The sequence below is a fragment of the Corylus avellana genome, chromosome ca7 (assembly GCF_901000735.1).
Source record: "Corylus avellana chromosome ca7, CavTom2PMs-1.0".
NCBI lineage: Eukaryota > Viridiplantae > Streptophyta > Magnoliopsida > Fagales > Betulaceae > Corylus > Corylus avellana.
In genome coordinates, this window is record NC_081547.1 from 7,610,735 (window position 1) to 7,637,472 (window position 26,738).

A 26,738-nucleotide genomic window follows, 5' to 3' on the forward strand; every position below is an offset into this window, starting at 1 on the left:
GCGGTTAGTGGCAATAACCGCTAACCGTAACCGCCCTAGCGGTTAGTAAATTTCACTAACCGCAACCGCTAACCGCCTAGCGGTTAACGGTTAGCGGTTAGTGGCCGGTTAGCGGTTAGTGAAATAGATAACCGCCCGCTAACCGCTTTTTTAAAATTGGGCTTTTTTTTTGGGCTTTTTTTTACCCTCATTTTTTTTTCTTGTATTTTTAATATCTTCTTGGGCCCAATTGCTATAAATATTTGAATTGTCATTGGATCATATGATTAAGTGTTAATCTTATAAACTTACAAACAAACAAAAATACTTCAATTGTAGTTATAAGTAACACATTGTTTAATCCAATGTCAATTACTTAATTTGATATTATATGAATCACATTGTCATTGTCATTGTACATGAATAATTGATTAAGTATTGAAATTGTAATTGGATCATATAGTTAAATATTTATCTTATACATTTATATTATTCAATATGCATATAATATAACTATAAGCAATTATATATATATATATAAAATTCAAAATTGTTCAAATTGTTAATTTTCTTTTTTTTTTTCTTTCAAAAAATGGTTAAATTTCTTTTTCTAAAAAATGTTCAAAAAATACATTAATACTTCAATTGTGATTATAAGTAACACATTGTTGAATCTAATGTCAATTACTTAATTTGATATTATATAATCATATAGTCTCATTAAATTATATCATATGATTCATATGATTAATTATTTAAATTCTTATCATATTTACTTATAATCTTTTTTCTTTGAATTGAACTTAATATCTAATGGTAAATGGTAATGTTCAAACTCCTAAATCCTAAATCCTAAATTCCTAAAGTATCTAATAATGCTTTAATTAAATTGTAGACTTGTAGTTATAAGTAACATATTGTTTAATTCAATTGAATCAATTGTGATTATCATTGTACATGAATCATATGATTAACTTGTAGACTTATGACTTATGAGTTATGTCATATTATATATGTATTATTTATTATTATATAATCATATGATTTAATGATCAAGTCATCATGTGATATAATCATATCAATTATAGTGATAATATATAAATTACTAAAATTATAATGATAATACATTAATACTTAAATTGTGTTTATAAGTAACACATTGGTCATTGTTTAATCCAATGTCAATTACTTAATTTGATATTATACGAATCATATCATCATTGTACATTAATAATATGATTCACTTGAAGTCTTGAATAAAGTATTTGAATTGTCATTGAATCATATGATTAACTATTGATATTATACATTTATATTATTCATATACATATGTAGACTTATATAAACTTATAGGTTTATAACATACATTGGAAATAAGTCTCTAGATATTTAATTGTTGTATTAGTATGAATTAGTATATTTATGAGTTATGTCATATTATATATGTATAATTTGTTATTATATAATCAAATGATTTAATAATCAATCTCATGTGATATAATCATATAAATTATAGTGATAATATATTAATACTCAAATTGTGATTTAATTATTTTTTTAAAAAAAATTGTGATTTAATGATCAAGTGATTATATGATATAATCATATAAATTATAGTGATAATATATTAATACTCAAATTGTGATTTAATTATTTTTAAAAAAAATTGTGATTTAATGATCAAGTGATTATGTTATATGTATAAATATTTTTATAATTATAATTATAAAAATATATTATATAAAAAGGCGGTTAGCGGTTACGGTTAGTAGACCCAATAACCGCTAACCGCTAACCGCTAGACGGTTATGGCGGTTAGGCGGTTAGACGGTTAGGCGGTTATAGCGGTTAGCGGTTAGCGGGCGGTTAAAAACCGCCCGCCTTTGCACCCCTAGGTGTGACCATAGTAACATCTATCAACTAGGAGCCGCAAATGAAAAGTCTAGACAGTGCAAACCCCATACTTTTTCTTAAATTCGACTGAACCATAGTCTGACCCCCTACCAAGACATCAATTAAACGTATTCTCCTTCTCTTTTTAAGGAATGTATTTTTTTTTTTTTTTGCGTTATTGATTGAGGGTGAAACTGAAGGGTTAACAAAATTTGGTTACGTGGCCTCACTCCCTTAGACACACTTTTGTCATTCCCCCCGTAATAAAGCAATGTCAGTAATCTATCTAGGTGGTAAACTTCCCTCTTATGCATTGTGTACTAGCTAGTTTCTTTTAATCGAATTGGGCCGGCCGGCCCAACCTATAGAAGTAATAATAGGGTTTTGCTGCTTATTTGTTTCATTATCAGTGGGCTGACTTGGATTTCTGTCGGAATGGGCCAGTTGAACAGACATGAGAAGCCCTCTTTTAAGAGGCATATTAAGCGGTACCCATGTCTGTTGACGCAGACTAGACGAATTACCATGCTATATAGAGAGACCAAGCAAAAAGGGAGAATTGATAATTGAAATCATCAGCAACAAATTCAACGTCAACCCAATTGAAGCTACTTTCCTTATCTGTAATTTCTTGCGCCCTTTGAAGCTCAATGAAAACGTCATCATTCACATTTCACATCATTACCCTTAAGGTACATTTAGAGATTGATTATGGTAAAATATAAAGAAACTTTGGAATAAGAGGAAAGGAAAAATGATGATACAACAATGGCTCCCCTCCATTCTTCTCTTCTTCCACGGTCTGTCTAGCCGTATCCGTGCGAATCTCACATTGTTGGAAATCCCCCATTGCTGTCAACCTCATTTGTCTGCATATCTACCGATCAGGGCCACAAAATCACATCTCAAGTTTTTGAGTAGTAAGAAAAGACTTGATAGCGTACAAAAGGTCAACTCCTTCTGTTGGCCTACCTCTTGTTTTCAACGTTGTGATCAATTATGATATTGGATGGGTTTTCTGGTTTGACCAGCATATATGCCCTCTTCTGTCTATTTTAATTCATTATATATATATATATATATATATATATAGCATATGCTTTATTCCTTAGTATAACTTGTGTATAATGTATATTGAAATGTGGAAGCTTAATTATGACAATGGTAATTAGGCAGTTTGTGCAAGGACGGAAACCGTGGAGGCCAGTAAGCCATATATATATATATATGTTTCTTTTAAGTAGAACCAAAATAGGCCTTGTAAAGATATAGAGTTATCATGTAGGTGTACATGTGTATTGGAAAGTCGTCTGTCTAACTACTAAGAGTATGATTACCAACACTGTCCCATTTGCATCACAGCGCGTGGCATGCATGTATCGGATACCCAATCGCACCATACAAGCTAGGTTCCCCCCTAGTCATAATTAGTTTGCTTCAGCAGAGTAAAAGTCTGCCGCCTTTCCATTTTCAATTGGGGTATACACGGATATGACATCTAATCTTCAACAACCTTTTTGTTAAAAAAGGGGAGGTCCATTCTAATTATTTCAAATGTGATATGTTATTTTATATTTAAGATTGAATTTGAAATTATTATTATTAACATTTGATGTATTAGTAATTTTAAAAGTAACATCATATTTACAAGGACTTGAAGATGACTTATAGCATTACTGTGTGTTCGATCATAGCCCATTGTCCCAGCAAGTTTACTTTGGCAGGGGGCTTCACATTTTTTTTTTAGGTCCAATTTTACAAGGCAAGAGGAATTTTCTAGGATTCTCAATTATCGGGATTGAATTCGATCCGTATCTAATGGTATTGTTTCATAAAGTGTAGTTTTCAGTCAATTAAACTATCATTTGGTGTTGTGGATGCAAAATTTATTATGACAAAATATTTGTACTCTACTAATTACCCTTTCCATTTTTTGATTTAATTCTTTATTATGTTGTGGTTTATTTTTTCATATTGTTGTTATTTAATTATAATTGTAATTTATAATTATCCATTTCTATATATGGGTGGGTTGAAATTTTTGAAAGGGCTAAATACTATTTCAGTACATGTGGTTTGCACCAAAATTAAATAGCTACTTGAGTTTTTAAAAATATTATAAATGGTACCTGTGGTAAGTCAATAAACTCACTTAGTACCTCTGTCAAGATTCCGTTAAATTTTTTAACAGAACATCACGTCACTCTTACATGCGGGCGCCACGTGGCATGATACTTGGATTTTTGGGCGCTATATCATATTTTATTTTAGAAAAATCCAAAAAAAAGGAAAAAGAAAATACGCTGGGTGGCCAAACCACCCCATAGGGGGTGGCTAGCCACCCCGTTTGGCCTGGGGGTGATTCGGACCACCCCCTTGGGCCAAACCCTCATTTTTTTTTTTTTAAGGGTTTGGCCCAAGGGGGTGGTTCGGTTCGGCCACCCCCACACGGGCTGTATGGGGGTGCCCAACCACACCCTATTAGGTGGTTCAGTCACCCAGCGTATTTTCTTCAATTTTTTTTGTTTTTTTTTTTTTGGTTTTTTGGATTTTTTTTTAAAAATAAAATATGACATAACACCCAAAAACTCAGGTACCACATTACGTGGCGCCCATGTATAAGGGTGACGTGACGTTCCCCTAAAAAACTTAATGGAATCTTGATAGAGGTACAAGTGGGTTTATTGGCTTACCATATGTACCCTTTGTGATATTTTAAAAATTTATGTGACTATTTAATTTTAGTGCAAACCACAAGTATTGAAATAGTAGTTAACCTATTTTTTTTAAAAAAAGAGTGTACAAAACCAAAAGTCATCAAATTTTTTGTTTAATCCGACCCATTATAAATTGGGTCGGATCTAATTATAAATTGAATCGGATCTTATTGGGGGAAAGTCCGACTTACTCCCACATCACTAGCACGCGCTTTGAGAAGGAAATACAGGCATACACCTCTGTCCGCTGTTGTACATATCCCAGACGAAATGTGTTCTCTCTTACTTTAAGTTTCTTCCCCCCACCAAAACTTTCTCATTGCCTCCCTCCCTATAAAAATAGTTGGATCGATATCCACATTCCTTATGTGACCTCCAGAAATTTAATTACAGAAAAAAGTAATTAAGGTTGTCCCACAAGCTAATTCAATGGCTTCCGCGTCTACCAGCGCAACCTACCCCATCAAGACCGTCGTCGTTTTGGTCCACGAAAACCGATCCTTCGATCACATGCTCGGATGGATGAAGTCCCTCAACCCTGAAATCAACGGCGTAACGGGAAAGGAGTCCAACCTATTGTCCACAACCGACCCAAGCTCCGAACAAATCCACTACGGCGACAAGTCCGTGTTCGTCGTCCCCGATCCCGGTCACTCAATCCAAGCCATCTACGAGCAAGTATTCGGTGAGCCCTGGTCGGAGGAATCTGCCGCGAAAGGTCTTTCTCCCAACATGAGCGGCTTCGCTCAAAATGGGGAGCGGACGGAGACGGGGCTGTCGGAGACGGTCATGAACGGCTTTCTACCTGACAACGTGCCGGTGTTCAAGGAGTTGATCTCGGAGTTTGCGGTGTGCGACCGGTGGTTTGCGTCAGTTCCGGCTTCGACGCAGCCGAACCGGCTGTACGTGCATTCGGCTACGTCGCATGGGCTTTCCGGCAATGACACAAAGCTGCTCATTCAAGGGATGCCTCAGAAGACTATATTTGAATCGGTGCATGAAGCTGGTCTCAGTTTTGGGATATACTACCAGTACCCTCCGGCGACTCTTTACTACAGGTAACCGGTAACGGCATCACTTGTTTCTTCTTTACCCTCTCTTCATTAATTTTTATCTTTAATTAATTTCTTTTTATCCGTTTGAATTTTTGAAATAAATAATGATTTAATATAAAATTACAAAAAAACTGTTTTCAATTCCATCTTTATTTTTCTCTCCGTCTTTTCCAAATAATATTACTCTATAAATTAAATATTTCCAGTTAGTCCAACAATAACCAAACGTCATACCAACCAGTTAACGTAGTCGGTCTACTAACACACACTCAAAAAAAAAAAAAAAAGGAAACAAACACAAACATCTTTTTGACAAGTCCCAAGATCCGATGAGTCGCCCATTAATTAAAAGAAGAAGACAGAAAACTATTACAAAAAATTAGTCAAATTTCTAATTCCAAACAGAACATTTGAAAGAAAATCCTGACATTCTTTTGGAGTTGTTATGACACATAGAAATCATAAACTTAGGAATATTAAAGTATGAGGTTTCACCTTAGTACTCCCGAGTAAAATAAATAAATAAATAAATTTTACATGTAGTTAGGTAAATGTTAGGACATAAGTTCAACTCTTGAAATAGAAATGATTTTTATATTTTTCATTGTTTATACTTTTCCTGTTATTAGTTTTCAAATGAACATGTGCTACTATATATATATATATATATATATATATATGTATGGTCTAGTCGGCGTAGTCGCTCATTCTCCCTTTTCGCTTAGAAAAAAAAGTTATATTATTACTTTATTAGTCATGGGGTCACGTAGTGATCATTGCAGAAGATTCACATGCCCATGTTACCATTCAGAAGGTTTTGTTGGTATTTGGTAGGGCATCATGAACATGGTGATTAATTAGAATATTATAACTTTGACAGCTAGCCATATGCATATGAACATGCAAAAAATCAAGATATGACCATTGTCGCTTACAATCTATTATATATATTAAATCTTGCATTGTTATTTACAAGCTTAACATGTTTTTTTTTTTTTGGCAATAAGCCTTCTGTCCTTGTCAGAATAATGATGTTCCAGTTGTAGTAGGCCCGGGAACTTAGTGGCATAATTTATGCCGCATATAGGTCTTAAGATGATGATCCCTTTTCCTTTTTCCATTTTTAATTTTTTTGGACTAATTAAAGAAGGAAAACTTCATCCATGCCTAGTTTTGTCAAGAGTAATTTTTAATTTCTCAAGTATCCCATGACGTGGTAAGTTTGGATTAGGATTCTCTTAAATTTTTTTAAAATATGAGATTCTTAGATTTTTAAATCTGAGTCATTCATTATATTTAACTACAAATAAATGCAAAGTTTATGTGTTACAAAGGCAAATGGGTTTGACAGGCTGAAAACTAAAATTAATTACTTGATTGATAACACGCAACTTTTATATTTATTTGGACAGTTGGATGTAATGGAGGGTTCAGATTTAAAAATTTGAGAATCTTGTTTAAAAAAATCCGAGGGGATCTCAATGCGTAATCTCATCCAACTTTTAATTTTTTTAACAATAACTGATCCAAGAGTTAGTTAGAATTATTACTTCATCATTATGAAATAATTGTGAGATAAAAATATAATTAATTTTTAACATTTTTCATTTGTCAAATATTCGTTCAGCTATATATATATATATTTCATTTTAACACGAGTAGTATGAGACAGTTGTGAGATAAAATGTAGTTTATAGCTTTTTTTTTTTTTTTCGGTTAATTATAAGGAAGGTTTATAATTATTTCTCTGATCTGATAGAAAAATTCGAATTAATGTCACCAGGAACCTTAGAAAATTGAAATACTTAATACACTTCCACGATTTCAATCTTGAATTCAAGAAGCACTGCGAGGAGGGGAAGTTGCCAAACTATGTTGTAGTTGAACAAAGATGGTTCGACCTGTTATCGATACCTGCAAACGACGACCACCCGTCTCATGATGTTTCGGTGGGCCAGAAGTTCATAAAGGAAGTCTACGAAACATTAAGAGCAAGTCCACAGTGGAATGAAATGTTGTTCATAATTATATACGATGAACACGGCGGTTTTTACGATCATGTTCCAACGCCAGCTGTGGGAATCCCTAGCCCTGATGACCTTGTTGGTCCTGCACCATATAACTTTAAATTTGACCGCCTTGGCGTTAGGGTTCCAGCCATCTTAATTTCTCCATGGATCGAGCGTGGAACAGGTATGTTGTGCATGCATGTTAGTTGCAAAGTTTAATTAAGCCTTTCCTAATATACATGGGTTTTGAAAAGAACATAGAGGGGAAAAGATAAGGACTCGCCACAATCAGTTGTCCGAACATTAATTATCGTAAAAGAGTTCATATAAGACTCTTTTGTCCAAATAAATGTTGGGCTGTGTGAGTACTTGCTCGAGCAAGTGGATTTCATATGAGACTTCTTGCATTAGCGGCTCAAATTACTAACAATTCGAGCAGTTAATTCATGTGGATCCTAATTCGAGGAAAAAAACTACTTACTTACAAACAAAGTTAGTTGCAAAGTGTATGCCTTTCTTATTATGGGTCTTCAAAGAATATCGAGCGAAAAGAATAAGGATCTACACAATTAATTGTCTGAATTGCTTACAATTTGGATAACTAATATGAGGGAATTCATATAAGATTTACGTGTCCAAATATATGTTGGGCTGCCCGAGCATCTACATACTTGGGTGAGTGGATCCTATATGAGACTTCTCACATTAAGTGGCCGAATTACTAGCAATTGGAATAGCTAATTGCTGTGAATCTCAATCCGATGGAAAGAAATGCACTTAATTATTTACTACAAAGTTATTTACAAACTTTATGCTTAAGAATTTCTCCTTATTATTTAAAAATTGTAGTATTCTAAGCATTTTTCATCTTTTAATTAATTAGCTCATTTTATTTCCTTTTTCCTTGTACTTCCTAGATCCAAGCATAACGTAGATTATTAGAGATTTTCACTTAAAAGTTTTGCTTCTATTTAACTGGCATATGATAGGAAGTATATATATATAAGGAAAAAAAGTAATATGCAAGCTGTGTTTATGGTAAAAAAATGCAGTGTTGCATGGGCCTTCAGGGCCATATCCTACGTCAGAGTTCGAGCATTCTTCGATTGCAGCAACTGTCAAAAAGATTTTCAATCTCAAAGATTTTCTTACAAAGCGTGATGAATGGGCCGGCACTTTCGAGGGTGTTTTGACAAGAACGAGCCCAAGAACAGATTGTCCAGGTAATTTTAATTCCCAACTCTTCAATAACACTGCATGTTTCTTTTTCTCTCGAAATGAAATTATAGCATATATTTTAATCGGAAAAATTTAGTCGTTAAAAAATTGATCACTGTGCATATATTACAGTTACTTTGGGGGAACCCGCGAAACTGCGAGAGACGGGGCCACAAGAGGAGGCAAAACTGAGCGAGTTTCAAGAAGAGTTGGTACAATTGGCGGCGGTATTGAATGGGGACCATAGGAAGGATATCTACCCCGACAAGCTGGTGGAGAACATGACCGTTGGAGAGGCTGCAAAATATGTTCAAGACGCATTCAAGAAATTCCAGGACGAATGTGCGAAAGCCAGGGAATCTGGGGTAGACGAGGAGGAGATTGTTGTTTGCGCTACAACTGCATCTTCCTTGGCATCAAAATCCTTGGTTCACAGGATATTTTCTTGTTTAATCTGTGATGGTTGACAAATTTACCTCCACATATCACTTCTCTTGCGAATTCCATTAATTCGATCTTGGTTTCCATTAATTGAAGCACCCTGTACAACATTCTTGGCTTGGAGCTGCATGCCTTTGATTGATTCATCGTATATTCAATAACGTACTAGAGCCTGCTGTGCAGATGTTCTGTATTGTTGTTTGTGCTTTGTTGTGATTAATTAAAATGTAAGATATTTCATAATAAAGTTAAGGGTACTGTTTGGTAATTTATTTCAATAAGGAAATTATTTATGGAATTATAATTGGAATCAAATTCTTATTTTTTAATAGGAGAAATAAATAAAGTAAAATTTTAATTGAGGGTCATTGGCCTGATGACCTATAAATAAGGAGCATGTATATTCAATGGCTTAGGTTAGAAGATACATTTTTTGAAATCAAAGCCTCACTTGCTGGCAAGTACAATTCCGTGAATACAATTGGGGCACTCATCATGCCAAACATACTCACTCAAATGTAGAGCAAACTTTGCTAGGTGATGGGAAGCTTCATTAGCAGACCTCTTGACATGATTAGCCTCTCACTGGATGGACATATTAAGTAAAGATTTTGCATCGTCCACAAGATGCCTGTATCGCTCCAAACAGCAAGACTCTTTACGTAGCGCTTGTACGACCTCTCGTGAAGCGCCCTCTAACATAAACTTACAATGGCCCAAAGTTTTGCCGAACTCATCGACTCTCCATGCAGCTAAGGCCTCAGCGGTAGTGGGATCAAGAATGTAAGGCCGTTTGGAAGCATATAATGCTTGACGAGAAATGCTATAATTTAATAAAGGGTGAAGTAAAAGAGAACGCCGGCGTGTTAAGCACGACCCTTTAATAAAATCCTCACATTTTGCCTATCAAAATCTTAGGGGGCAAAGGGCACATGGCCCAAATTAAATTTTTTATTATTTCAAATCTTTTAATTTTAAATTCAAAATCAAAATAATAAAAAACTAATAAAAAAATTAAAAGATTTTTAAGGAGTGACTGGCCAACATGTTTTTATTAGATTCGAGCATATCTCTTGCAACCTCTACCAACATGTTTTTGTATGTCTAAATTTTCGTTCGATTATTCTAATATATTATTTTATGTGCTAAGAGTACTAGCTTCGGCTTTCAAAAATCTCATTCACTTGTTCTCAAGGGGTAACTCAATCGGCTTGGGACTACGTCTTATGGAGTGAAAGTTATTCGAACGTGTGAACATGTCAAAAAAAAAAAAAAAAAATCTCATTCACTTTTCCTTGCACACCCTAATATTTTATTTTATGTGCTAAGTACCCCTTATTAGAAGAAACATAAAACCAGGGAGATATTGAACATGTAATATATGATCGACTCTAAAACTTCTTATAATATTACCCAAATAATTTATCTAACAAATATCCCTAGGACAAAAAAACTCACATAAAACAGTTCTGACTTTTATATATAGACCCGGAACTAGGGCTGAGTATCGGTCGGTAATGTTGGTTTCGGTAGAAAATTTTTATTTTTGCCTTTCGAACCGACAATGTTGGTAAAGTCGGTTATTTCACTAACTTATTCCGTCAAATTTTATTTTATTTCGCATTTCGAACCAAATGCAGTCGGTAAAGTCGGTGTCGGTAATGTTGGCATGTGGAAAAGTGGCAAATTTGTCGGTAAAGTTGGTCGAAAGTCGGTTCGGTTAAAAAACCTCTTCCGCCTACCGAACCGAAAAATTCAGGATAAAAAAAATCATGCCGCCTATTGTCCGCCATCTAGTCGGTAATGGTCGGTGTCGGTCGAAAGTCGGTTAATCGGTAATTTGCTCAGCCCTACCCGGAACACTTCTTCCAAAAATAAAAAATAAAAAAATAAAAAAACTTACGAGTTAAGCGAAAAATTCAAATTATCGGAGAGTACAAAGTATTATAATTCATCGTTTATTTCAGTTTTTGCCGCTAACCTTGCTCATTTCATTTCCGTTACCTTCCCCTAATTGCAGCCATTAAACGAAGAAATAGCATCAGCATGCAGGCTGCAGCAAAGCAGCTGAAATGAGTGATGAAAGCAAGAGCGGAGAGAGAAAGCAGTGCAGCTGCTGCTGCATTTCACACGAGTTCTTCAGAGCTGCATCCAAGAACCCTAACAAAATCGCGGTCATACATGCCTCCGGCGGGGCCCAAATCTCCAAAGAACTCGGCGTCGGCGATATTGATACCGATAAGCTTCTCAAGGAGCGAGCGAAATCGGTGTCCCCTCCGGTTTACCAAGGTGATCGGTGCTTCACTTATTCTGATGTTTTGGCCTCCGTCGATTCCCTCAGCGCTCGCCTCCGCTCGATCCTCCTCGGTGCTGTTGCTGATGAGCCGCACTTGATCGCACACTCTCCTAAAGGTTTCTTTCTTTCTTTCTATTATTCCTTTTCTTTTGTTTAGTTATCAAGGAATTACTGAAGTTCGAGCAGCCTCTCTTGAAGTACTTGTTTATGTGTTGGAAATTTCAAAATTTTTGTTTTCATTCTTTTTCTCTTTCCTTTGGTGACCAATCACCAAGTCTGACATCAAAGAACAAATTCTTAGAAGAAAAGTGAAGAGAATCGCAAAATCTTTTAAATTTATATAAAAAAAAAGAGAAGAAAAAAGGAAAAAGTTCTTGCAAATAGAACATCACGATGTAAATCCATGAAAGCAATTGAGTAGGCGTGTTATGTTTTGTGTGTAATGCTACATTGTCATTCTTGACTTTGTTGAAGGTAATAGTACTTCCAACCATGCTCAAATGGCCAAATCTTCAGCTTCTTCCATGATGAGGGCAGAACAATCGCCTGAGCTTAAGAATATATATGTGCCAAAAATTGTGGGAATATACATGCCACCTTCGGTGGAATACATAGTTGCTGTTCTTTCTGTATTGAGATGCGGGGCGGCTTTCATGCCTCTAGATCCTTCCTGGCCAAAAGAGAGGATATTATCAGTTGCTGCTTCATCAGATGCTGACGTAATTATCGGGTGCGCATCTTCGTTTGGGATGAGTAGCGGTTACCAGCTTGATAGGTCACACTGGCTATTAGAGTGCAGCAGCTGTTCTGTGTTGTGCTTTTCCATGGAAGAATGCCTTGAAGAGTGTATCCCGCCGGCAAATTTGGTATGGCCTTGTGAAATTGGAGAGGAAAGACTGTTCTGCTATTTGATGTACACTTCAGGATCAACTGGGAAGCCTAAAGGCGTTTGTGGCACTGAACAAGGTAAATTGATCAATTACCATATCTGAAACTACAATTTAGTCTTTCAGCACTGGAGTTTAAACTCCCCTCCCTTTCTTTTTCTTTTTCTTTTAAGAATTTCTTTTTATTGATTGAGGGGTTCCTTCCTTTGTTTACAATGCACTCATTTGTGCTTCTATTTTTTTTTTTGATAAGTAAATATGATATAAAAGAGCGCAGAGGGGCGCAACCCACATACACGGGAAGTATAAAAGAGAGCGCCTAAGAGGGAGAAAAATGAAAAAGAAAATCAGAGAAGCTAATCCCTATAGGAGCTAGCCAAGCGGCCGTCCAAGAATACAAAGTAAAGAAGAAAAAATGAGTCAAATCCTCTATAGTCCTCGTGGCGTTCTCAAAGCATCTAGCATTCCTTTCGTTCCAAATACACCACATAAGACACTCATTTGTGCTTCTATAAAGTGTTACGTATTTCGTTAATTTGTAGGTCTTGTAAATCGCTTTTTATGGATGCAAGACTTGTATCCCCTCCAAGGAGAGGAAATTTTGATGTTCAAGGCATCAATTAGCTTCATTGACCACCTGCAAGAATTTCTTGGTGCTATTCTGACTGCTTGTCCATTGGTTATACCTCCTTTCAGTGAACTAAAAGACAATATGTTCTCTGTTGTTGATTTTCTACAGGTATGTATGTTTCCATATTGAGGTTTCCACTATTTATGGAACTTATAATTTCAGAATTTCTTTTTTATTGCTCACCTGTAATTCTTAACTCTTACTGTAGGTTTATTTTATTAATAGACTTACTTCTGTTCCATCATTGATGAGGGCAATACTTCCTGCTTTGCAAAGTCAGAGTAACAGGGGCATTCCAAGTTCATTAAAGTTGTTGGTGCTAAGTGGTGAAGTTCTGCCTTTATCGTTGTGGGATAAGCTTGCCAAGTTATTACCAGAAACCTCTATTTTGAACATTTATGGGAGTACAGAGGTTAGAAATTAACACTCTTTTTTATTTGGCTGTCCAAGTTGTAGAACACATCAATTTATGTTTTCGGGATTCATTATTGATAGCTGTTACATTGATTCTTTGAATTAAGGTATCAGGTGATTGCACATATTTTGACTGCAAGAGGTTGCCGATGATTTTGGACATGGATACACTAACAAGTGTTCCAATTGGTATGCCTATTTCTAACTGTGATGTACTGCTTGTTGGAGAAAATGGCACATCCAATCAAGGAGAAATATATGTTGGTGGTGTCTGTGTTTCTTGTGGGTACTATTCTGATTCTACTGTTATGTCTCTGGACTGTGCAAAATTTCCTCAGAACTCAGTTGGTAGTAGTTCCACTGGACATGGAAGTCAATTATATTTTAGAACTGGCGATTTTGCTAGACGGCTCCAAAGCGGTGACTTGGTTTTTTTGGGGAGAAAAGACCGCACTGTGAAGGTTAATGGGCAGCGAATTGCTTTAGAGGAGATTGAAGATGTGTTGAGGACACATCCTGATGTACTTGATGCTGCTGTGATTTCAAGTAAAGGTCAATGGGAACTTGTGGCTCTTGAAGCATTTATAGTCTTAAAAGAAGAAAGATCCAGGGAAATATTCAGATCATCCATCCGAAGTTGGATGATTGACAAACTTCTGTCAGTAATGTTTCCTAACCACTTCACCTTTACAGAGTCGATACCTGTGTCGTCTAGTGGAAAAGTTGATTATGAGTTGTTGGCAGGTTTAACATCTCACACTGAGCCTGTCCAAGATAAGATTGGTGACATGGGGAGCAGTGATCTCTTGCAAGTTGTTAAAAAGGTCTGCTCTTCATCCCTTTTATTTTGTTGGTCAAATGGCACCATGTCTGTGTTTTCTATATTTGGTTACAACATCCTTCGAAACTAGTAATGGAAGTTAACATTCTAGACGGTATGAGGACTAGTGGTGTGCATTCACGGAAGAGAACCATATTAACGGCTTAAATTAGAATATGTTTCGACATGTAATGTAACTCCCTTTTTTATCTTCTTATTCTTGGAGCAGATATATATTTTGAAAATGTTTCTAACAAAAGGTCTTTGATGGTCTTATTCATTTCAATGATTCTTGTTATAAAGATCTTTATGTGAGAGCCGTGGATCCAGACAACTTGATCTGGATGTCATCTGTTTCTGTATGTACTCTCTTAAGCTTGTTCTACTTGTCAATAATTGCTCAGCTTCATAGATATGATAGGTCTCATGGCCCATTAGCCTGTTATTATATAACTATCTTCATTCCCATTTGGGAACAAAGAGAATTGGTGTGGACCCATATGGATTATGACAGGTTGAGCGAGGTCTTTTTGGTTAGCAACTTGTGTGGACCAAGGTCAATATTCTTAAGTCATAATAGATACTTTCAGCCTTCACTTGATTGACGTGCAAAAGATAAATAAGTTGGTGAATGCAAAACTTGATTATCTTTACACTGAGATTAACTATATTGCATAATCAATGAAGTAAATTTATTTTACCATCTCTTTGACAGGCTTTTACTGATGCATTAATGGTTGAAGAGGTTTCCGATGATGATGATTTTTTTATGATGGGTGGTAATTCTATTGCTGCAGCACATCTTTCTCATAATTTAGGGATTGATATGCGATTTATTTATTACTTTCCAAGTCCATCTAAGCTTTATCTGGCTCTTCTAGAGAAAAAAGGACCAGCCCATTTGCATTTCAAAAAAGATGCTAATTGGGAAGTGAATCTTGATGAGGGTAAGAGGAACATCCTTCGTTCCAATAATTTTGAGGCTCCAGATCCTGGTATCTTTAAACCACAAGGGAGTTTGTTGAGGACCTCTGTTGAAAAGAATGACAGTAATGTTGTAGTCTCCAAACGCTTAAAGGTGGATTCGAATATATACATTACTTCAGACTGTGCTAGTCCAAGAGATGGGTATGTATGGGATTCTGATTCAAAATTCATGTCATGTTCAGCCAGCCGATGCAACAAGGTTATGCATGAAGAGGGGTACAGCGGGAATAAAATATGCCAAGTGACCTGGTCTGTGAAAATTCCAAGAGATAGAAAAGGTTCTATGCAAGAATTTTGGAAAGTTCACATGGAGTCTTGTGTTGATGCATCACCGATAGTTGTGTTTAAAGACCAGGATATCTATTTGTTTATTGGATCTCACTCATGTAAATTTCTGTGTGTTGCTGCCAAAAGGTATAGACCACCTCGCAGTTTCTGAATTACTCATGTTCATATTTTTCATGTGATCTTTAGGATGATTCTATGATATTTAGCTGTCAGCTTTGCCTTGAGATGACCAGGTTTTATTCTGCCTCCCCAGAATAAGAGTTTTATGTGTTGTTTTGACAAATATTGTAGATTGTTGCAGCCACATTCTAGAAAGACACACACACACAAGCGTATGTGTGTTTGTGTTATATATATGTATGTTTGTGGGCATACACATATATAATACATATTAGTCGTTGAGTTTATGGCATGTCTTTACTTGAGTGCATAGGGTTGTCTTACCTCATGATTTACCTACAAATCAGACCCAACTAGTCCTTCTATCTTTTTTGATGGTGCGTAACACATGCACATATATCGATCATTGAGTTTTTGACATGTCTTTACTTGGGCATGTACTATTGTGCTATCTAGTGATTTACCCAAAAATTGGACCAAACCCTAATCCTTCTATCTTGTTTAATGGCATGCAATCTAGTTACCCTGCGTATTCATTGTTTTGTCACATCCTTGGAATGCACAGCGGCGTACTGTTGGAAGTTCATGTTTTCTTTTGGTGCTAGGTATATGCTAGAATGGAAGTGAGCCCCTAAATTTTTGTTATAATATTGCATGTTGAATGATCATCTGAAAGAGGGCAGAAACCTTGTGGTTGAAGTGCTGTTCTGGGAACATGATTTCATTCTGAGCATGCACAAAGCTTATAGCATTACCTATTTGTATTCAGTGTTGTGCCATATGTATTTAGTATGTAAAGCTTATGCAAAAAGCTTACTCAAGTGTTGACCTATTACATAATTGGGTTTAGTGGTTCTGTCCAGTGGGAGATCAAACTAGAAGGGCGAATTGAATGTTCTGCAGCAATTCTTGGTGATTTTTCTCAGGTTGTCCTTCATTCTATTGTGTTCTTACGCCATGCTATTCCACTAGGAAATGTGGCTTGAAACCCTTTAATTTATTTATGTTGTAAATTCTGCTATGTCTGTTAGGTTGTAGTTGGATGCTACAAGGGGAAAATATATTTCCTTGATTTTTCAAATGGCAACATATGCTGGACCTTCCAAACATCTGGTGAGGTATGATGGTTCTAATGCTTTACTGTTTTACCTTCTTCTGTAAGGGATCTTTCTGCTTCTTGTGGTCTCCTAGCATTTGGGTTTGAAAATCTTCCAGAATATAGAATACAGCTGTAGGGCCACTTGTTTACTGGATGAAACGTTTGTCTAGCCCATATGAGTGTAAAAAAGTTTGAAAATATTGTCGGCTTTGATTTTGTGATATGATGGTACATCCCCCCAAAATAGAAACTTTGTAGTAATTGTTTTCTATGCTTAAGTGAGAATCCTTGCTGTTCAGATGAAGGGCCAGCAGGGGGGAAAAACCTTTTTTTTTTTTCCAATATAATCAATAGATTTAATGAATTTCAGTTACAAGTTTCAAACTTTGACCAATGCAAATGTAGAGAAGATTTCAGTGCACATGTACTCTATGCAGTTCAATTTTACTTGAAATTTGAACTTTAGTATGTCTAGGTTGTTTTTGTAATGTAACGCATAATTGTTTACATCATGCAAAAAAAAGAAAAAGCAAAGATTAATTGTTTATGAGTTTTTCACTTCTTTTATGCTGTATGTTTTAAATTCTAGTGATCTCTCTCTCTCCCTCCTCCTCCTCCCTATGTAATTATTTTGGGTGTCCACTAGCTTACTGTTCTTACAGTTCTTATGGTATGTAGGTCATGATTATCTGATTTGTCACGTACTTGTGGTGAAAGGCATTAGTCCAAGTGGCATGTTGGTTTTGTCTGTTGCATGTCTGTTTTTTGTGAGTGCAGTGGTAGCCACTCTTGTTCATGGACCATGGCTTAACTGCCTTGGTGGTAGTGGCATTACCTGCATTTGCCTATCCCATATATATCGTACTAATGGGTTGACATTGGCGTTGTTAATTGAAATATCATTTTTGTTGACATAAACTTAAAAAAATTTATATTTTCCTCCTTTATCTGCTGATTTGGCTGATACAAATTTCATTTTTAACATCTGAAGGTGAAGTCGCAACCAGTTGTAGACATACGCAGGCAATTGGTTTGGTAATGTTCTTCATTCTTGTTCTTGCATTTTTGCTCAACTGAACTGGTCATTGTTTCTCCTGTTAACTGTAGAGAGATACTAATTGTCCCTTAAGTGATGCTGGTTCAAATGAAGATAATAAATTTTCTTTTCATTTTTCTGTAATCATGCATGGTATTTCTTTCATGAATGTGTCACTTAGAAACTACATTGGTCTCAGAAGAAAGCAAACAGTTCAATTTTGCTGATGATCCTTGGCCCAAATGGCATCTCCTCCCCTCTCAAATAAGGGATGAAGCGTGAAGTTATGGATTTAATCCCATGCAAGTCAGCGAGTCATATCTGCCTATTAAAATAGTAAAAAAGTGATTAGTTTGTGAATATTTTGTGGCACTCTCAAAATAAAAGAAACAAGAAAGTCTTCATGTTAACATCAAACATGTCTGTTCCCATGTGCAACCTTTTGGGCTACATGAAGAATCTTTTATTTTAAGACAATTTTGCATTTTTACGCTTGAAATTAAAGTTTTATCTGCAACTTATCTGGTAGAGTGCTAACTTCTTGAACTCAAACTCAAATGAACATCGTTTCTTCGTTTCTTGTTTGAAAGTGGAACCACTTTTGCAATGACCATCTAAAATTGTGTAAATAATGTATGGATGATCTTTGGTGTTTCATTACTCTATTTCTGATGCTGGCTTTATATATATATATATATCTCAAATTTTTTAGGGTTATATATGTATTTCAAATTTTTTTAGGGTTTTTTTATCATCAGTAAATTACTGCGTTTTCCTTATTGATACCGTGATGTTTGCTATTTCATTTTCAATAATTGCTCATAAAAGTTCATGAAGCATCAGGTCTAAGGTTTGACGAAGGGGTGCAAACAATTCTTTGGGGCACACTTGAGGGCCTTACCCGACCCATGTGGGGACTGTGGGGGTAGTTTTGCATGGGGTCCTGGGGATCTAGTTGGGGCGAAGCCCTAAATACCCCGGTTATAAGAAGAAGAAAAATGTTGGTAAAAGTTCAGCAATATGTTGTAATTTATTTCTCATGTGGATGTGAATTTTTTTACATCATATGATTTGCTAGAGGAAACCATCCTTTTTTTTTTTACAAGGTCTTAATCTGCAACAAATTATCTGCAGGTGTGGATCGCATGACCATAACTTATATGCTCTCGACTACAAAAATCATTGCTGTGTTTATATGGTTCCCTGTGGTGGGAGTATATATGGATCACCTGCAATTGATGAGGTGTACTTCGGCATTCAATCGTTGCTTAACTCATTTAGTTTTGCTACACAAGACATGCTTGATTGATTGCCAGAAAGTTCAGTTTTTGGTTTGACGTACCTTGTCATTTGCATTTCAATTGTGATCTGTTTTCTTGGTATTCAGTAGTCATATTTAATTTTTTTTTTCACCTATTGCATCAAATATAAGATTATCGCCATCTTCATTTTTCTTTCAGCTTTACTCGACAGTTGTAAGGTTTCATGAATATAATCTTGGTAGGTGCCTCTAATAAATATTGGTCACTTTTTGGATTGTTGTTAGGCTTTCATTTGGATATGGGTTTGAATATTCTGTGCTGCTTTATAAGAAATAGTTGAAGTAATAACTGAAACTTGATAAGCTTGCTTGTGCATAAAGAACTTAAAACAATGAACAAAAGCGTGAGTGTTTATCAGGTTTGAGTAGTTTAGGAATTGTAGTAATGATTTGATGGATTCCACCAACATACTACTTTGTAATGAGTTGATGGGATCCATCAACATATTACTTTCTATTTTCCTTTTTCAATTTTCTTTCAGAAGAAGGGGTCTACTATGTTGTGAATATATTTTTTTGCTCATGTGCTTGCGTTAAAAATAAAGAGAGTATATATAATGGGAAATCATTTAAGTTCTTCGGTTGATTTACTGTTCATTTTACTTTGAAGATTGTTGATCTATCTTCTGCTTCTTACCTGGATTGTCTAATTTATTTAACATGCAGGTGCATAACACACTCTATGTGGCGTCTACCAGTGGCCGTATGACAGCTATATCAACTAAAGTACGGCAGATTTCAATTTCATTAGTTCAGGAGAATAGAGTATTCATTTTTCAAGAGAATGCGGTTCAAAATGGGGATTCGATTTGTGGCTTTTGTTTGCAATTATTGTGTTTGAAACGGAGTCCTTTATGTGGATTTAGATTTTTTCCCCTACATCTTAAAGTGAAAATGGAACTTATGTAAGAAAAACAATATTTTCAAAACCTATGAACAAAGTATTATAGTAGGTAAAGTAAGAAACACTGTTGCTTTAACCATTATTGTTACACAATTATATTATCGTTCTACATACTACATGGTCCTTTACCATTACCTTCCCTGTTTATCATTGGTGCTATTCTCTTCCCCAATGCGATTGCTGCAAAAATTGTTTCTTTAGTGGGAATGGAAAGTAACGATTCATTAAATGGAAGAGAACTATGAAGGAAGAGGAGAAAGCGTTTAACCTAGAGTTTAAACAAAAGAAGAATTGGAAAAATGTGAAGTATTATATGCCCTCGTCCTTATATTAAGCGATTTGAGATATTCTTGAGCAAGACTTCGGCGGTCTTGCTCAAGAATATCATGGTCAAATCGCTCTATACATGGACATGGGTATATGATACCTCATAGTTTTCTAATTTTTCAGATTTTGTAGTTTTTTGTTCTTTTTTTTTCATTAAAGGGATTTTTTCTTGTATACTTTCTGTGTATTAAGATTGTGCCCCTTTGTGCTTTTAATGAAATGCATTGCTGATAAAAAAAAAAAAGAAAAGAAATAAAAGAAGAATAAATGAGAAACCTGTACTCCCAACTAAATCGTATTGCTTCTTTTACTAAAATTTGCTGTTGTTTTAGGGGACAATTTAATTGTATAAGTACCCTTGTATGTTTCGCATATTACTTGTTTTTAAAATTGTTACATTTACATTACCTTTGTTCCTAAATTCTCTTTTGAAATTGTAATTTGAAGTGGTTTGTTGATGGTTTACAAATGCAGAGTTTACCATTTAATATTTTGTGGCTGCATGAGTTCGAAGTGCCAGTGTTTGGGTCTCTTGCCATCAATAGTCTGAATGGAAATGGTATGTATATTTTCATTCGATTAATGTCCATGCCTTTGCTCTTTGTGATCTTTGAAAGTTCCTTCCTGAAATTATCTCTGTGTAATGTTTTATATACTTATCTTCTAATTTTCTGCACTGTTTTTCACTGTAGTTATTTGTTGCTTAGTGGATGGTCATGTTCTTGCATTGGATTCAAGTGGATCCATTCTTTGGAAGGTACATTTTTCTTCTGTCACGTAATAGTTACCTTTATGTTATTTTTATACTATTATCTTTATTTTTCTTCTGTCACCTATGTTTGAATGATTTGCTTAATCCACTTGCTTTTCTTTAAAAACCTTCTTGCCCTTGAACTCTATCAATGTCAAAATGTTTGCCACGTCTCTCAGATTAAGCTTAAGCATGCATCAAATTTACGTTCATCTATTTATTTTCTCTTAAAATTGGGTAGCTAGTTAACAAACTTTGCCACTTGGTTCACAGACCATGAGATATGTAGTAGTGGTTGAATTTGTTTTTCTTCTTTTCACTTTTTGTTATATACTTGGACATAACAATGTTGTCTGCTTTTTTTTTTTTTTTGGCATACTATCCTCATTACTTCAAACTAGTGAAAAGTGCTTTTTCTTTATCTGTTAATGACAATAGACCTTTCTGCTTTAAATGAAGGTTTACTGATAAGGAACTGCAGAAATACATGTTGTTGATCCATTTGATATAGACTTATCATATTTCACCGTATTTTAGCTGTCTAGAAAAACCTACACTTCTATATATACAAACTAAATACCCTGATCTATTTTTTATTGCTATCTTTATGTGGTTAATCATAGATAGGCATTGCAACATTTGCATGTCAGGCGTACGTGCAAATCTGAGAGTTAAGCAAATGTATTTCTTACTAATTTCATTTGACGATAATCAAGATTTAGTGTGGTGTGAAATGAAAAGAAACATAAGCATTTTCCTAAAGAAGCAATGGTACAAGTGTAATTTCTACGTAGTATTAGACAATATCCAAATCTTCAAGTAACATATTGTCTTATGTCAAAAAAAAAAAAGAAAAAAAGAAAAAAAAAAAGAAGTAACATATTGTCTTATTAGCAACACTCCAATGTAATTGTTTTAGAAGTAATATTTCCTCATTTTAAGCTTTAAGGAGACTTTTCTAATTTTCCAAACACATTTTTCAAATTGAAAAACACTTCCATGTGTAATAACCAAACATCAGTGCAGTCTATCTCTAGATTGCATGACATCTATCAGGAGTTCCTTGTTAAATCAGATGTAAAGAAATGGAACTTATTTGTTGTGCTTCACAGTATCATTGTCGTGACATGCTTGTTGGATTTTATGCATGATCCTTTAAGCCTTTACTAACAAATGACTTCCTTCTTCAGTACAGAACTGGGGGTCCAATATTTGCTGGACCGTGCATATCTGCTGCTCTTCCTTCTCAGGTACATCATTTTCTTCAAGGAACTAAGGGTCTTTTTTTTTTTTTTGAAGTATTTATTGTGAAGTTCATCTTCCAACTCCCCCTCTCCCTAAGCTGAAAATGTGTTTGAACTGGAGTATAAATTTTGGCCATTTTCCCAACAGGGTCATCCTAAAATGACAAATTTACACTAAAAAACTAAAAAAAAAAAAAAAAAAGGTTTGGGTTGGGATGTTGGCCACTTGAGCCGATTATGGGGGTGGCCAAACCACCTCAAGGCCCCTCGGGGGCAATTCAGCTACCCTAGATTCGGCCGTTGGAGGTGGCATGAGAGTGGTTTGGCCACCTCCAGATTCAATTGTTGGGTTTACCTGGATCCCTTAGAGTAAATTTGTAATTTCATTATGTTGCCATCGGAAAAATGACTGGAATTTATATGGAGGGAGTTATTTATCACTTTTGAAATCTTAGAGATTTATTTCTCACAACAAACAATAGGGACCAATTTCACCGTAGATCTTCCGCAGATTGAGTGAGAAGGCTCATCGCCTCACTAGAGATGACGAATTGTGGGGGAGGAGAGCATCGCCATGTAGAGAGGCTGTGTGAGGGGACCGACAACATTTTTCTCTCTGCCATGGGTTTACAGGTTGTGGGTTTCTCAGCTTTGATGCCAAATAGGGAAGCCGAAAGAAAAGGCTAGATTGAGTTGGGGTTCGAAAGAAGAAGATGACAAGTGCTCCAAGCAAGTGAGAGAAGGAGAAGAGGAAGAAGGAGAATTGAGGGGAATTGAGTGGAGAGTTCTTTCTTTTGTTAGAGGAGGAATTGAAAGGCGGTTAAGATTCAAAGAAAAAACTATATATATTAGGAGGGGTTGTGTCAGGTGTGGTTAGAAAACTGACCCTATAAACCCAACTTCCGACCGGAATATAGTAAAAAATCAAAAGCTTTACCCAGCCCCCGAACTACCTATGACACAGTTAGTCCTACATTTAGAAGATGAAATTGCCCAGATAAAGTTAGTGAATTATAAAGGAGCTCATGGGTGCTAAGTTTAACATTGATTCCCTACTTAATGAGACTCGGTTTTATAAATGATTCTAGGAAGTTCAAATTGCAACTTGACCAATCTTTTTGAAGTGATAGCGCAAATATGACTAATCCTTTCCATAGGTCATAACAAATGGTAGCAGAGCAATCTAGTAACACCATGTGGTGTTGAAGAATCGCATGACATGAACCTTGACAAGAACGTTATGGATTTGAATGGGGGAGATTGTGACACCCTAGAAAGTTGATGATATGCCCACATGGAGTGGGTGGATTATAAAGAAGCTTACGGGTTGTAAGTTTCACATTTGTTCCTTATTAGGTGAGATTGGGTTTATAACTGATTCTCGGAAGCTCTAATTACAACTTGACTAGTCGTTTTGGAGTGATATCGTATGTGTGGTTAACCCTTTCCCTGGGTCGTTATACTGCCCCACTTGAAAACCGACCGGATTTGGTTGCTTTCTCTTTTGTTAACCCTACTCTATAATATCTTTCATTAACATAACACTAATTATGAAAATTTCTAAGTTAAAAAATAAGTAGCCATCTGTTCAAGAATTGAAAATGGAGAAAAAGAAGAATTGATAAGAAAGAAAGAACGAAAAGAGCATAATGTGTGCGCATGTCATGATATTTTAAGATTGTTCTAGAAAGAAAATCTTGTTAATAATAGATTTGGTTTAAATACTTCAACATATAACTATACATTGTTATAATTCTCTTGCACATTTTAATTCAGGACTTTTCTTTACTAGTTAATCAACAAAAGCATCTAAGAGGTACATACAGAAGCTGAAATCCTGCCTAATTTGCCCCGGTATCATAAAGTTTGGGCACATCTTGATATTTTAAGAATGCTCGCTGAAGAAAACCATATATAAAATATTTGAAATGAGCAGGTCACTTTTTACTTACACTTCATTATGTATTTCCTGCACATTGAGTCCGGACATCATCACTGACGACATAAAATTGATGAACTGTTGCGATGAGTAAAACTATTGTTAAATTTACCTATTGTCTTGTTTTGTTTGTTATTCTGCAGGGGCTTATATGTTCCAGAGATGGGGGTATCTATTCACTTGAACTGGTAAATTCCACTAATTATCCTGTACAAAAATGTGCAAATAAATAGTTATTGATCTTCTGTAATGGCTGATGATCATTTGTTATCCAATAGAAGTAAGATCAACCAAGGATTTTATTTATCTATATACAGAAAATTTTCATGGCGAACATCCTATGTTAATAAATTAGTTTGTTATTGACATCTTACTCATCAAGTTTGAGCCATATCTGATATGCCCATCAACATGTACGAGTAGCATAAACATGCCCTTATGTCTCATGCATTACAAGTAATGCTATATGCTGGACAAGTATCCACGTTCTATTTGCCAAAAGCTGATGTGGCATGGTCCCCTCATGACACTTGGTAAATGGAAATGGGTTTGGAGAACCATGCCACATCAGCTTTAATGGATGAAAGGTGGATACTTGTCCACTATATAGCATTACTCCATGCATTACTATTCTCTTGCCCTAATAGTAACTGTTTATTACTACATTAATAAGCATTTTAAATAAAGGATAGCTGCAGCCCAAATCTTAGGTACCTTTTTAAGATATAGTACAAGAAACTATCAAATTACTCTTTTAGCTGACAATTGCATATTGAATGCTGGTGGAATTCATTCCAGGAAAATGGAGATCTACTCTGGGAATACAATATTGGAGATCCAATTACTGCGTCTGCTTATGTCGACGAGCACTTACAGTTGATATCTTACCCCTCCCATTTATCTGACAGGTAGAGAAAAAGTACAAACTTATCAAAAAATCTACACATACTGATGATTATTTATACATTTCTCCTTGGTATTTTTAGGTTGATTTGCGTCTGTTCCAGTTCCGGCAGCATACGTTTAGTTCGAGTTATCAACAGACAGGAGAGTCAACCAGGAATAAACGTAGAGGAATTTGCAAGGTTGGACATCCAGGGAGATGTATTCTCATCGCCTGTCATGATTGGTGGCAGAATTTTTGTTGGATGCAGGGATGATTATGTGCACTGCATTAACCTTGAAATTCAAGGTCCATGTGAATAATATAGCTTATTTGTGTGCCTGGATTTTGTTATCAACCAAAAGCTGCCACTCTATCATCATCGAACACCATAATTTGTGTGGTTCCTCAATGTGAGGTACATTCGTAGGTGTAGTCAATCACAAAGAAATTCGCTAACCCAAAGATGTAATACAAAAATGAAGAGAAAATCACTTCAAATAGCTTCAATATACCCAAATTTTGCACAAAACAATTTTTTGTTGTTTTTTGTTTTATACAATTCATAACATAAGATTACAATCACCGACCTTCCTCCTACATTCCACCGTTGAATCATGGTATTACCTCAGAAAAAAGGAGAAGAAGATATAACAAATACCTACCTTACACAGTTAAATTCTTGATCAATAAATGTGTTAATGGATGTATAAGTCTTGATAGATAGATGAGTTATATTATTTTATTTGAAGGAAAGAACCAAATGTCTCTCTTTTAACAATCAAGGGAGATAACGTGGTACGGTGGTCATTCATAATTCAAAGAAAATTTTAAAATGGTTAAATACATATTAGCGTATGGGTTTGAATCTCACAAAGAATCAAATGTCTCTCTTTTACTATGGTTACGCTCAAGTAAAATAATCACAGTTAATCTCTCCCATTGCCCTTTTTAGTATAAAAAAAAAAAAAAGGGAGATTAACGTGTTTTTTCTCGTTATAATATATTTTTTAAAGTGTCCTTTTTTCACGGTTCCTTCTAAATCTTCCTATTTTTCCAAGTTTACATTGCTTTATATATATATATATATCACTGACCTTCCACTGTTAATTCATCGATTAACAAATGTGTTAGTGGACCTGAAAGCCTTGATAGATATATGAATTATACATTTTATTTGAGAGATTTTTATTGATCGTAACCAGTATTACTAATTTGATTCTTTACCTACTTTTTAACTTTAACAAGCAAACACTGTTCCGTAGTTAAACTTAAGATAACTTATTCTATATCTAAGATTATTTGGCTTATTTAGTTTTATAAGAAACGATAGTTTTCTTTTTTTCTTTGCCTACCTCTTGACTTCATCTAAATTCCGTGGTACATATTAATATATGATTCACAGTTCATAAATACAGTTTAATTATTAATTTCATACATATATAGAGCAAATTGAATTCTTACACATTAACTATTGGT

General features: G+C 35.2%; 2 protein-coding genes across 3 annotated transcripts; both read left to right on the forward strand.

Annotated features, from left to right (window-relative positions):
- Window positions 1–4,854: 4,854 nt before the first annotated feature.
- LOC132187318 (non-specific phospholipase C4-like) lies at window positions 4,855–9,559 on the forward strand. Its single transcript, XM_059601597.1, has 4 exons — window positions 4,855–5,647; window positions 7,428–7,837; window positions 8,706–8,876; window positions 9,004–9,559. The coding sequence occupies exons 1-4, from the start codon at window positions 5,019–5,021 to the stop codon at window positions 9,336–9,338; spliced, it is 1,545 nt and encodes a 514-aa protein (XP_059457580.1). The 5' UTR covers window positions 4,855–5,018; the 3' UTR covers window positions 9,339–9,559.
- Window positions 9,560–11,299: 1,740 nt separating this feature from the next.
- LOC132186987 (putative acyl-activating enzyme 19) lies at window positions 11,300–25,785 on the forward strand. 2 transcript variants are annotated; one of them, XM_059601119.1, is made up of 17 exons: window positions 11,300–11,724; window positions 12,083–12,574; window positions 13,038–13,234; window positions 13,335–13,538; window positions 13,648–14,364; window positions 15,076–15,761; window positions 16,606–16,681; window positions 16,787–16,873; window positions 17,846–17,889; window positions 19,025–19,133; window positions 19,878–19,937; window positions 20,917–21,001; window positions 21,135–21,199; window positions 22,384–22,443; window positions 24,520–24,564; window positions 25,175–25,284; window positions 25,363–25,785. In XM_059601119.1, exons 1-17 carry the CDS (start codon window positions 11,385–11,387, stop codon window positions 25,580–25,582), a joined length of 3,597 nt encoding a protein of 1,198 aa, XP_059457102.1. In that variant the 5' UTR covers window positions 11,300–11,384; the 3' UTR covers window positions 25,583–25,785. The 2 variants fall into 2 exon arrangements, with proteins under 2 accessions (XP_059457102.1, XP_059457103.1); XM_059601120.1 differs by lacking the exon at window positions 25,363–25,785 and having other exon boundaries at window positions 22,389–22,443; window positions 25,175–25,265.
- Window positions 25,786–26,738: the final 953 nt, after the last annotated feature.